Below are 13,798 nucleotides of genomic sequence, written 5' to 3' on the forward strand. Positions count from 1 at the left end.
GGCAGCCAAATTACACACATCAAAATGTCGCAAACAACACATGAATGAATGACAACATAATGTGTTTTTGTTTTGGTTGAGACAGGGATTTTGGTTAGAACTCTAGAAGTCCCTCCTCTTTTTCAAACTTTGGATTTTTTATGACTGCCTAAGCAAGTAGATGGGACTGGGGTTGAAAGGTGGTGCCTTTGCCAGTGTAGCAATTCTTCGGTTCTGCACCAGTGTCAAGCCTGCTTTTATGTTCCGAAGTCTCAGTGGGCCTTGAAACCACAGTTTTCTATCTCAGATACAAGCATACTACCAACTGAGTCAAAAAAAAGTTAGAGAAAGATATCTATATACTTTGTCTAATGAAGTTCATTTTTGCATAGTCCTAATTTTCCTTCTAATTTCTAATTATCAATATCTATCAGTGTCCAATTGTAATAACAATCATATCTGGAATCAGTGCAGCAGGAAAGAAGCACATGATTATATTATAAAGTTGTTTTCTGAGTTTAAACAGATTAATTTTGACATAGTGTTATGTTGTTCTAGATACTCATTCTGAGGGCACTTACTATCCAAATTTATTTCCCTGCATTTGATTAGTATCTGATGGTGCCTATTTAAAACTAAATTTATGGAAAGTAGAATGTGTAACATTTCACATGTATGTTGACTTACTACTTGTGATTTACTAGGTCAGTGATGCAACAAAGCAACGACCAAAAGCAGAGTACTGTTTTGGTAAGTCTCTTCCAAAACTGATTTTATTTGGCTTAAATGATTATTAATTGGTGCCACGAATTATTTCATTATGCTCTAGGTAGGTGTATTTACTGTGTTATATAACACCCCTGAAACATTGAATGAAAAAAATGTACTAAGTGTAACACCTTATCACAGCATCAAGACATCCCATACCTTCCAAGCATAGTCAGTGTTAAAAGAAAACTTATATTTTCATGACCTCAGGATATCCCAAAGCACTTTACAGCCAGCAAAGTACTTTGGCAGTGAAGTCGCTGTAGTGTTGTAGGAAACAGGGAAGCCAACTTGGACACAGCAAGGTCTGAGAAATAGCTATGTGACAGTGACCAGATTGTTTTTTTTCTTCTTAAGTGATGTTTTTTGTTTTAATTGCCCTTGGTGACCTCTAGTGGTATCACTTATGGTTCCTCCATATAATGCCTTGTAAATGTGCAAAGTGACAAATTTATGTTTTTTATGGAAACAGTGGATTGAATCGTAGTGGCACACAAAAACGCACAAATTCGAATTGATTTTGACTTGCTCATTTTTCACAAATATCCCAAGTTTTTGAGTTTGTATGTGTATATGGGAATGTGGAGCTGACAAATTGGAAACTAAGATAACAGTTATGGCAGCCATACAGACAAACTAAGATAAAGCTGGGGGGGTGGATTTACCATGAGACTCAGGGACCGCTGTTAGACTTTGTGGATTTTTACACTATATAATTGTTCTGGTTCAGTGCCTCAAACCACTTCAGAGAAAGCTTTTACTTGCCCAAGTTTTCAGGAAGTTGTAGTATGGTCAGGGTTCCAACAAAGCATTCTTCACTGTATTTCAGCTTTTTAAAAAAAATCATGTCCTTGACTCCATTAGACAATGACTTAAGTGAAATTGGAAAACGTGGGTAGCAGCAGAAACACAATCTCCTTGAGGAAGTAGAAAACTATATCTTTGTCACTATTTTCCTAAACTATAATGTACATTCATCTTGAAGTTTTTTTTCTCTCTCAGGCTCCTGGAACTTTCTGGCCTGGCCTGACTCTGGAAAGTTTCATATGGGCTCCCTGATTTGACTGGCTGAGACTTTGCAAAAAATGCCGAGGACCAAACTAATTTAAATAGCATCAAATGCAAAGAGCTGCCAATAAAACATATTCAAATGTTACGATCACCCTTGAGACCGATAACTTTTCAAAAGATATTGAATTCCCAGTGACTGACTTAAAGGAATCTCGTGACAGGATTTAAAATTTCAAGACTTTTAATGTAACAAACTAAAATCAACATTATTTAGAAGGCAACTAAAACTCTAAACTACAAAAAAGTTATCTCTTATTAGTTTCTTATTATGACTGGCAACCTCGCACCATGTTTATACATTATGCCTTACTCTCTGCACAATAATAGTCTTTCCAGAAATCAGTCCAAAGTCATTCCCAGCTTCCAATGGGCTCAATTGTCCCTGTTTCACTCATGTCCAAAGTGATTTCCCTCAACCTTAGCATTCCTGAACCTTCTTTCGCTCTCTCTCTAGGCTGTTTTTCAAACAGGCTGCCTGAGTGTCTGTACATCTATCCATGACTATGGTAAAGCCCACTACTCTGTCATTTGTTTTCAGGTGTTGAACCTGGCAGGTACATTTCAGTACCACTTCACCATGGCTCCTGTCCACACAGTCATCAGGCCACATTGGCTTATTGCCAGGCAGAACTAGCAGGAAGCCACATGCTCTTGCATTTAAAAAAAGACAATTAAAATATAAGCACCTTATAAAACCTCATGTTCTTAGCACAAATGAATCCTATAATATGCTTGAATTTGGGTTCAGTGGCATGGTCTCTATTTTGTAGGCCAAAGGAAGAAGAATTCTATAACTATTATATTAAAATAAACTAGGACGTATTTTTCTAAGATCGAGCTATGACAGAAAGAAAACGGCATTTAGATTAAACAGAAATGTTTCATTTTCTATCTACAACCCTTTCAGCCAAAAGTTGCATTTCAGAATAGTAACTAACGCACATCTGTTCTGGATGTTCAATCAGCTTATATGCATTTTCTTTTAGAAATTGGAATCTTGCCTTTCAAATATTCAAGCCTTGATTTACCAAGCATTCATTCAAATTTCTTAATAATTCCCCTCCATTTTTCTTGCATTTTTTGTCTTATTATTGGCTACTTGTAGCCAATATGGAAACCTGACTGACCCAATTGCAATGATGATATGAGGTGTGACATAAGGACATTATTTCAGTATGCTTGCGGGAACTAAGTGCACTTGAAAAATTTAGCATCTCATTCTTCTAGCTCTGGAAATTATAATGAACATTGGAGTTCTAAGAGCTATAAATATAGCTGTAAGCTACCAGTAAATAAAGTATGTAATTAGCAAAATTACAATGGTAAAATGTTACACTGTTGTCTTGTTATGGAAACTCATAGCTACCTTTTTATTCATTCCTGGGATGTGGGCTTCGCTGGCTGGGCCAACATTTATTGCCCATCCTTAGTTGCACTTGAGAAGGTGGTGGTGACAACTGAGTGTCTTGCTAGGCCATTGCTGTGGGTCTGGAGTCACATGTAGGACCAGACCAGGTAAGGACACCAGATAGGTTTTTACAGTCATCTTTGAGTTCAAATTTCACCATCTGCCATGGTGGGATTCGAACCCGGGCCCCCAGAGCATTACTCTGGGTCTCTGGATTGCTAGCCCAGCAACTATACCACCATGCCATTGCCTCCCCTGTACAGCATGAAGCTGTGCAGTCTACTTTTTCTGAAGCAGAAATGCCCATTGGATGTTATATTGTTAATCTTCACTCTACAATAGAAAAGCATCAAATTTGATCAGTATTTCATAATTTTGGAACTTTTAGCCACTGACTTGAAACTGTGAAATTTAGGAATACCTTTTCTAATCTGTCACTCCTTTCAAACAGCTGACACTTTGAAGAAAGATGTTTTTTTTTCTGAAACTTGAACTGAAATTACTAGGAAATTTGGAGAAATTTATATAGTGTAATTAACATGCAGTTTAAACTTTGCAAATAGTGATTATAGAAATAAAACTCATTCTGAGCAATTAGTTATTAATATTGATAAATGCAAATTTTTTGGATGTTCTGATTCTTGAAATTGAACAAGTTAAAAATATTTTGGGATGAAATTCATGTCCCCGGCCATGTGAAACCTTGTGTGCATTATGGTGTGTTATGAGGATCTGACCTGTGCTTGAGTAGAGTATCTGGTATGAGTAAACAACTAAGTCATAAAGGCAATGTTGGTGTCCAATAAATAGTTTGTATTTTGCTAAACTAAGTTTTGGAAGTATTCTTCTGATAGCAAAGGGTTTCAGATTTTCCACTTAATCTTATTTTTGGCCAAATCATTGCTAACTAACTCCCATGCCACCAATGATGATGATCTGAAACTGATGACTACGATGTGCAAGAGCAACCCTTAGTAAGTCTTGCAAACGTTTAAGTTGTCTGCTGGCCATACTGATAATTTGAGCTCAGGCACATTTGGAGGATCGCAAAAACAAGCCTGCAGTGGGCTGCTCAGAGATGCAATATGTTAGTGTAGCAGTATGATCTGTATGAGATATATATCTACAACCTATGTAAGTGTATGTATGTGTGTAGATGTAAATGGTGCATATTTTGGTGTGGAGGATGAAACTCCTCAGGATGTGTATGGTAGCATTCAAGGACAGAATGTAGACAAGCAATGGGTTGATAGTGGGTAGGGGAGCAGAAATGACTAGCTGTCACGAGATCTATTGCTGCATTGAACAGTGATGATTCATTGATGTACCAGAAGCCCTATAAATTGTGCAAGTGTCATGTTTTGCCTGCAATTATAGGAGTTCAATTAGATGGCTCAATCTGTAATAATGACTAACTCCTGAGTGGGAATCTTCAGTTGTTAAAATATTCAGAATGTTTTATTTTCTCTTGGTGGAATTGATATAAACAGCCTTCCAATGTGTATGTCAAGTACCACAGAATGAATCTAGGAAGAACTAATTAAGTCAAGTTTTATAATCATTTTTTGCATCAAGAAATCTCCCAACATCTAACTGGATTCCAGGTTAACATTCAAAAATTATTTTGCAGCATTGTCTGAGTTAGAAGTACTTAATAATAAAAACATTACTCGCTCTTGCATAATTGCCAGGACATCATCAATCTCCAATGTCAATCCTAAATTCTCCTAGTCTATTATTGCCAGCCACTCCATGTATGTACAGAATTGTCAGGAAAGGTTTATGATGTCAAGTGATTTGCTTTCAACATTTTGGAGGATTATTATATGTGGAAAAGTGCATATAGGTCAGAAATTGCCAGAGAATCACTAAACGTTTCTAATATGATTTGTGACTGCATACATATGCCTCATGTTTACGAGGTACTTTATGTGGAAAGTCTTGGACTCCATGATTCCATATGAATCATTCTACTTGCAGTTTTAAGGTTAACATTGATGTCAGAACACTAAAGTTGTAAGCAGGTGGGTTGCAAATGTATTTGCAATTTTTTATGAAGGATGGTAAAATTAAATGTACATATCTAATTGGCAGATGATGCACGATGGTTCCTTTTTGGTTATAAACAATTCACAGAGACAAGCCTGACAGAAACGCACATTTAACATAAGTTCTCAGACAGCAATCAGGAACAGGAATTCTGGCTGCAGCGCATAGTTCTCTTTCCCACTTGCTCTCCGTTTCCAGGGGATTTTGAGGTCACATTTTTCTCCCCATATCCTAGTTGAGATCCATTAGCTCAAAAAGACCAGAGATGAAACATGTTTGGGTCCTCCTTGCATTTTATACCTCAACACATCACATGTTGTATTGGCTTATCTCAGTCATTGAGGGAACTGCAATGATGGGCTCTCAATAACAATAACTTGTGTTTAAATAGCACCTTAAATGTAAAAAATATCAAGATGCTTCACAGGAGTGTTACAAAGTTTGACACTGAACTACATAAGAGGAAGATGTAGGATGAGTTATTTGGGAAGATGGCTTGAAAACTTGATCGGAGAGGTAAGTATTAAGGAATGTCTTAAAGGAGGAATATAAGAATATAATATGTGAAAAAGTAGGAAATGATCATTCGGCCTCTGGAGCTTGCTGCGCTTTGTAGTTTGATCGCGGCTGATCATCTGCCTGAGCTCCATTTTCCTGTCTGCTTTGATTCCTGAGAAATCAAAAATCTATTCCAGCCTTTAACATACTCAATGATGAATCCACAACACTTTGGGGTAGACAATTTCAGATTCACAACCCTCCAAATGAAGAAATTTCTCTTCATCTCAGTCCTAAATGATCAACCTTAATGATTTGACCCTTATCTTGAGTGCATGTGCCTCTGTGTTCTAGATTCTTCAGCCAGGGGAAGCAACTCAATGTCCACCTTGTCAAGCCACTCCAGAATCTTGTATGACAGAGGTAGAGGAGCTTAGGGAGGGAATTCCAGAGCTTTGGGCTAGGCAGATGAAGACATGACTACCAGTGGTGGAGCAACTAAAATTGTATACTCGAAGCCAGTATTAGATGAATGGAGATATCTTTGAGGATTGTGGGCCTAAGGAGATTGGAGATAGGGAGGGGCATAGCTTTGAAAGGATTTGAAAACAAGGATGAAAATTTTTAAAACTGAGGCATTGCAGGTCAGAGACCATTGGAGTGACTGGTAAATGGAACATAGTTTGAGTCATAACTTGGGCAGCAAAGTTTTGGATGACCAAGTTTAGATAAAGAACAAAGTGGGAGGCTGGACAGGAGGAACATAGGAACATGAGTAAGCCATTCAGCCCATTTAGTCTCCTCCACCATTCAAGTAGATCATGGCTGATCATCTACCTCGATGCCACTTCCCACACTATCTCCATATCTCTTGATGTCATTAGTCCCCAGAAATCTATCGATTTCTGTTTTGAACATGCTCAGCTCTCTGAGTACAGAATTTCAAAGATTCACTATCCTCCGAGTGAAGAAATTCCTCCTCGTCTCAGTCTTGAGTGGCCTGCCCCTTATCCTAAAATTATGCCCCCAGGTTTTAGACTCACCAGCCAGAGGAAACATCTACATCCAGCCGGTCGTGCCATGTAAGACTAATTATTAGGTCACTCCTCATTCTTCAAAACTCTAGGGACGACAGACCTAGTCTCCTCAATCTCTCCTCTAGACAATCCTGCCGTCCCAGGGACTAATCTGGTGAACCTCTGTTGCACTCTATCTACTATATCCTTCCTTAGATAAGGGGACCAAAACTGTGCATGATACTCCTCCAGGTTAGGCCTCACCAAGGCTCTATTTAACAGCAGCAAGACACCCTTGTTCCTGTACTCAAATCCCCTCATGATGAAGGCCAATGTACTGCTTGCCTTCGTAATTGTTTGCACCTGCATGCTAACTTTGAGACTCATGAACAATGAGTATGTTGGAATAGCAAGTTTAAAGATAAAGGCATGCATAAGAGCTCCGTCAGCAAGTGAAGTGATGCAGGAGCAGAATCAGGTAATATGAAGTTTTTAGTGATGGTGCAGATATATGGTTGTAGCCTTATCTTGGGGTCCAGGAGGACACCAAGGTTGTGAATGGTCTGGTTCAGTTTTGAATAATTACCAAGGGAGGGATGGAGTCAGAAGCTAGGACATGGAGCTTGTAGTGATAAGATGATATCCAGTAAGATGACCTAAAATGTTCTGTTCAGAGCTTACCAAGATCTCTTCATTATGTAATGGAGCTATTTACTGTGATTGCGTAAGAGAATGGCCTATATGGTAATATCAGTCTCTGAATTATGTCTAACTTGGTCACACGTCTATCAAGTCCAAAGCGCACATTTCCTTGAGCAATTTTTTTAAAAATACGTGCTTGCAGATAGATGGATACTCATTGGATATTACTCTCCGAGACAAAAAAAATTGTGTTTTTTAAAAAGAAATGCATTTGGTCAGTAGTTAACGTTTTAATAATTGTGGTGCTTTATTAATGGGTCTAAAATCATGATCCTGACTTGTGTCTTAACAGTCATTAACGCAGGAATGAGAAAATACTTCCTGCAAGCAAATGATCAGCAGGACTTGGTTGAGTGGGTCAATATACTGAACAAAGCTACCAAGATCACAGTAAGTAAAGCTCATTCAGGTGTTTGTGATGCAGTGAGGAACAAATATAAACTGGTGTCTACATATTCTGTTTTAACCTCAGTTCTTTTCTTTCATTGCTACATTAGAATTTCAAGTAATTTCCAATTGTGTTAAGAATATATTTTTTAAAAATGTATTTTTTATTTGTCCTTGCTATCGTTTGCATGAGTGTTCTCTTAATTAACAAAATAATTACTGCATACATGAGGCATTAAATTTGGCGTCATATAACAGCTCAGTAGCATGCAATTTAAGTACTAACTAGGTGATTCATTTGTTTAAACATGTCCTTTGCAGCTTCAGCAATATTCATGTCAAGGTGAGGTAATATAGTTTAAAAATACAAATTTGTGATAGAAAAATAATTATTTTTGCCTTTGAGCGACATAAATATAATTGTTAACTGGCATGCGTTGTACTATTTCAGACCTACCCTGAAACACTTTTAAAGATGGTTTCACCATTATGATCTGTAAATTTAGATCATTGGAAGCCTGAAGGATTTCAGCTTATCTTATTTGCCTTCCAAAATCTAGGAATGGAAATCATCTCAGTGAGTGCTATTCTGAGGTTAGGGTGCATTGTTCAGGAGAGTAGCAAAAAATCTTTCTTGTGTCTGACAATGTTAAACCTGATACTTGTATAGGATGATTAAATGAGAAAATGCTTTTTGACCCGATGATCAAATAAAAAATCCACAAAACAAGTCAATAGAGTTTTGAAGAATTAGTTTTTTAAGTCATCAGTAAAATGTTCAAGGCATTTAAAGAGCAAATAACGTCTAGAAAAAAAAAGTTAGTTCATAATATCCAGCTTTAACTGGGAGTGATGGGGAAGAGAGAATGTATTCTCGGGAATTTGTCAGTGTTTTTTTAATGAAAACAATTCCAATTTTATCCTTGAGTTAAAAAACCTTCAGTCAGGTCCTGTTCTCAGCTAGGACATTCAGATGATGTCAATTATGTTGCTGCTCAGAAACGTAAATTGAACAATTTTCAGTTTTTGCAAACAAACTGGAATGGTCAGATGCATAGCATTTTGGCTTTCCAGTTCAATTCAGTGTTTACCTTTAGGAAATACCTATCTTTGGCATTTCGAAAGGGTTGGGCAAGTTAGAACATTATTGTCTTACTACTTAGTTTGAATCCTGCCAAGAGTATTGGGGTGAAAGTGATAATTCTCATATTTCTCTAATATTGTACAGCTTATGTATTGGCTGATATCCTTTTTGTAATATTGAATATTTCAAGTCAATTAACTGTAGTGAAGTTAGATTTTGTTGAGTTTTGCTTTGTTTCTCCTTTTTTTCAAATAAAAACTCACAATTCAAGTTAAACTAATTTAAATGGATAATTAGAAGTGATTAGAACTTAAAGCTTTGTGGGCATTAGAATAAGCTTATCCTGATCAGTTTTATAATGCCTGATAATTTGCTCTAGGGATTTATTTTAGAGAGGTGGCAATTTTTCACTAAACGTTGTTTTTGGAAATGTATTCATTTTCTGCATTTTTTTCTCTGAAATTTTGAATTACAGAGGAACTTGATTGCTGAATTTATGGCAGTTTTGCCAATGTTACATTAATTAATGTTGGAAAAAACTGGTGGGCTATATATTCAAAATAACTTACAATAAAAGTGATTTGAAATTTTGTCACGCGTGTGGAAAAATAGAGGCACGTTGTCTAACAGAAAAAAAGCAACACCCACACACTTGAATTTTGGAATTAGTTGAATATAATACATTCTCTTTATTCCTGAAGTTGTTGACTTATATTGTCTCATTTCCCGTTTGTTCAAAATTAGGAGTAGATTTCTCATATACATCATAGCTGTCAGTTTCCTGACATTCGCCATCTGAGTGAGCTAGCTGGGAAGGAGACCTGACTTAAGGGCTTCCAACTTGGGGATAAAAGTGATTTTTCTTCCGTTTTTAAAAAAAAAGCAACTGGAATTTTTTTCTTTGTCTTTGCTAAGTGATCGGGATTTTCAATGTTTAAGATTAACAATATCAGTTTCAGCTAATGACCTCGATTTTGTGTTTGAGCTAGAGAATTCAGCTCTTGGAGGGAAGAGTTGACATTCTATTTTACTAGTTTCAACTGTCAATTTTATTGCTGTAGATCCTTAAGTTATGTAGATTTCTGATTTCTAAAATTTGTACTTTGTGAACACATACAATGATTCTGAAATCCCTGACCCAAACTCTCAAGATTCCTCAAGGATTCAAACAGCTGGCACAGTGAATAATTCCCAAATGAATTTGTGTAGGTCAGCATCCAAGGACTCCCATTATAGATTGTATTCTCATTAAAACATGGAGCATCATAGGTTATCGGTTAACAAAATCACACTGCCACTCTTCGCTAGTAATGCTCTTTTGACATCTAAGACTGCTGTAAAATGACATACAAATTAGGAGCAGGAGTAGGCCACTCAGCCCTTCGAGCTTGTTCCGCCATTTAATAAGACCATGGTGGATCCTGCTGCCTACCCCGGTAACCTTTCACCCTTTGTTTATCAAGAATCTATCTACCTCTGCCTTGAAAACATTCAAAGACCCTGTTTCCAATGCTTTTTGAGGAAGGGAGTTCCAAAAAACACTCTACCCTCAGAAAAAATTCTTCTCTATTTCTTATTCTTCGTATATTTCTTAATCCAATTGTTTCTCGGTTTGTTTTTATTATTTTACTTTTTAATTTCATTTTCTATTTATTTATTTTATCCTTTCCCCTCCCCAACCACCACCACCACACACACCCCCAACAAGGCCATCTGTCACCTTGTTTCTATGTGGTGTTTTCACAGAGCACTGACCCGTGTTCTGCTTTTAACGCGGTAAATTGAACAAATTTCAAATTTTGCTAACAAACCAGAATAGTCAGATGCAGAACATTTTGGCTTTCCAGTTCGATTCAGCGTTTATCTTTAAACACTTACCTTTATGCCACTGTCAGCACCTTCCTTAGTCTTTACCATTGCCGTTAACACTCCCTTTGTCTTGTGTCCGTGGCACCTTTGTCAATCTCTCTCCTTAGCTCCCACCTATTCCTGACCTTCTATCTTGCTCCATCTGCTCCACCCCCTTTTTAAACAGTATAAAATCCATCATATTTCTACTTCTCTTTGGCTCTGAAGAAGAATCATACGTACTCGAAACATTAACTCTGTTTCTCTGTTCTCAGATGCTGCCAGACCTGCTGAGTTTTTCCAGCATTTTTTGTTTTCATTACTTAAATTACTGACTTGCTTCCTGAATTGCACTGCCACTTTTGTGTTGAAAATCACCTAAATTGCTTCACCCAAAACATGACACAAAATGTAAACCAAATTCTGCAAATGCTGGAAATCTAATAACTAAAACAGAAAAGACTGGAGCCTGTGGAGAAATAGAAGTCAGCCACTTGCTATAGGTTTAAGGCTTTTTATCAGGACTGGAAAATATTATTGGTGAACAGCATTTGCCACCTCTAAACTTCAGCTTACCCAAAGCTCTGCTATCTGTATTTTATCCATTGCCAGGTTCTGCTCACATTCCACCCCAGAAATTGTTGGTATACAATTGGCTCCTGATTCCGCATTTGCTCAAAGCAGGCAACAAATCTCTTTTAGACATTGTAACTGGTAATGTCCTTGCTTTCTTAGTTTAACTAGCAAGAGAAGCAGTGAACATTGAAATAATGCAAGTTTGAAATTACTGTCTCTTACAAGTTAAAATGCTCATTCTCATATTTGATTCACTTCATGGCCTCACCCCACAATATCTCTGCAGCCTCCTCAAGCGCTTTCAAACTCTCCCCAATCCCCTTGCTATGTTGACTCTGGCCTTTCATGCAGTCCTCCTTTCATCCTACCATTGACAAATGGTGATAATCCAGAGAAAAAAATGTGTTCAAATTCCTGTGGAGAAATAGAAGTCAGCCACTTGCTATTGTGGCTCTAATACTATTTTCCAGACCTGATAAAAAGTCTTACACCTATAGAAGTTTGCAAAATTAAATTGTCTTTTTTAAAGCCTCAAAAATCTGTAAAAATGACAATGAATTTGTTGGATTGTTGTTTAAAACCCCATCTGAGCCACTAATATTCTTTAGCAATGGAATTCTGAAGCTTCTACTGTGTCTCACCTACATGTGACTCCAGACCTACAGCAATCTGGTTGATACTTAACTATCTTCTGAAGTGGCCTAGAGGGGAGTTTTATTTGAGCTTTTGGGAGATGTTTCTGCTGTGAATGAAATTTTGCTTTCATAATTAACTGCAGGCATGTTGCTGAACACCGGTGTTGACACCCTATTTACTTGGGTATTAGGATTGGTAATGAAATATTGCAAATTGATCTTTTATGAATATGACCTCATTAATAAATTCAGTGTTAAAAAAACATACTGAAATACATTTATATGCTATTTAATTCTGTTAACAATTTATTATTTCCTAGTGAGGTTTCCCTGCACAACATTTAGTGACTAGTAAGAGGTCACATAATCATCTCAGAATATTTAGATTAATTGTTTTTCTGAAACGGTTTAATTTTTAAAAAAAATCATGTTAATGCAACTGCCTTAGTTAGTCTTGCTGGTAATTTCTTAAGTACCAGGTAAAAAAGCTGTAATATGTGAGTCATGCAATGTGCTTGTTACTAATTGTATTGCTATCACAATTGTTTGTTTTAAAATAGGTACCAAAACCATCAGATGTTCAACTGAACACAGATAACCAAAATTGTCTAATGGAGGGGCCATGTGGAAGGAAGCCAGGGCCATACAAGACAGAGATTATTGGTGGTGTTCCAATTATTACACAGACTAATCAGGTGAAAAACAAAATGATATACTAACATACCTGGCAAATTATAGTGGTAGTGAAGCAAAATGTATTAGTGCAACATGCTTGTCAATCTTACAGCTGGCTAAAAGTTCAGACTTTATTAAAAGAATGGGAAGGAATATATGTTAAAAATTTTTAAAAAGTTATACAATATACTTTTGACTAAAATAATTGGATACTGAATCCTTGGCTATAAATGGAATTAATTTTGCCACGTCACAACACAAAGCTGTTATAATTTCAATGAAAATGATCCATATTCCAATAAGTTAATGTAATAGTGATGTGGGAAATAGACTAGGGAGGTAAGGGTGATCGTCTAACTGAAGTTGAGGGATATTGCTGAGGGCCAGGAAAACAATAGATTTATATTGCATTAAGTTTCTGCTCAGTATTTTTGATTTCAACCACTGTACCTCCACCCCTCGCTGTCCTTTCTTGAATGTATGATACGGTATCCAACAGGCTGTTCATGTTGAAGTATTCATTCATCATACTTGAACCTCCAGGCATCCCCTCACTCGATACAATTGACAGTGGGGTCTCACTTTCTGCAACCTAATCTCAAAACATGGGCGTTGAAACTAATTTAGTGCTCCTGCTGAGAAATTTATAATTTATCCGGGATTGAGCCAGGGACCTCTATGGATTGCATAACTCTCAGCAACTGCCTGATGCACTTGCCATATGAGTTGTTACTTAATTTTCCCTTCTTACAGTCTAGGATAACAAAATTGAATTCTACGGCCCAAATTTAGCAGTCAGCAGCGAAGCGATGTTTGCTCTGAACTGCAAAGAAGGTTGCTTACCAAAGATATAGCAACCTCTGTGGCATGGATTTTCCCTACTGAAACATATCAAACTCTTCAAGAAGTTGAAAGGGTGGATTCTGGGAGAATGTTTCCCTGACTGGTGAGTCTAGGATTAAGGGTCAGAGTTTTAGAATAAGGAGTCAGCTACTTAGGACTGGGATGAGAAATTTTTCGCTGAAAGAGTTGTGGTTGCTCAACTATTGAGTATATTTAAGAGAGTGATAAATTTTTAGCTACTAAGAGATTGTGTGGGAAG

At 37.0% G+C, this 13,798-nt stretch overlaps 1 protein-coding gene across 10 annotated transcripts in view; it reads left to right on the plus strand.

Moving 5' to 3' along the window:
- The window catches only part of LOC144694418 (pleckstrin homology domain-containing family A member 1-like), a 74,767-nt gene that overhangs the window by 32,808 nt on the left and 28,161 nt on the right, over positions 1–13,798 (plus strand). For 9 of the 10 annotated variants that reach the window (XR_013579748.1, XR_013579747.1, XM_078564791.1 and 6 more), the window contains exons 4-6: positions 684–729; positions 7,784–7,881; positions 12,582–12,716. Coding sequence is in view for 8 of the 10 variants with exons in the window: in XM_078564791.1 (XP_078420917.1) it covers positions 684–729; positions 7,784–7,881; positions 12,582–12,716 (279 nt within the window). In the remaining 2 variants the exon portion in view is untranslated. The remainder of the gene's footprint in view (positions 1–683; positions 730–7,783; positions 7,882–12,581; positions 12,717–13,798) is intronic. The other variant, XM_078564797.1, reaches the window with a different exon arrangement.

This window comes from Cetorhinus maximus, chromosome 20 (assembly GCF_964194155.1).
Source record: "Cetorhinus maximus chromosome 20, sCetMax3.hap1.1, whole genome shotgun sequence".
NCBI classification, from domain to species: Eukaryota; Metazoa; Chordata; class Chondrichthyes; order Lamniformes; family Cetorhinidae; genus Cetorhinus; species Cetorhinus maximus.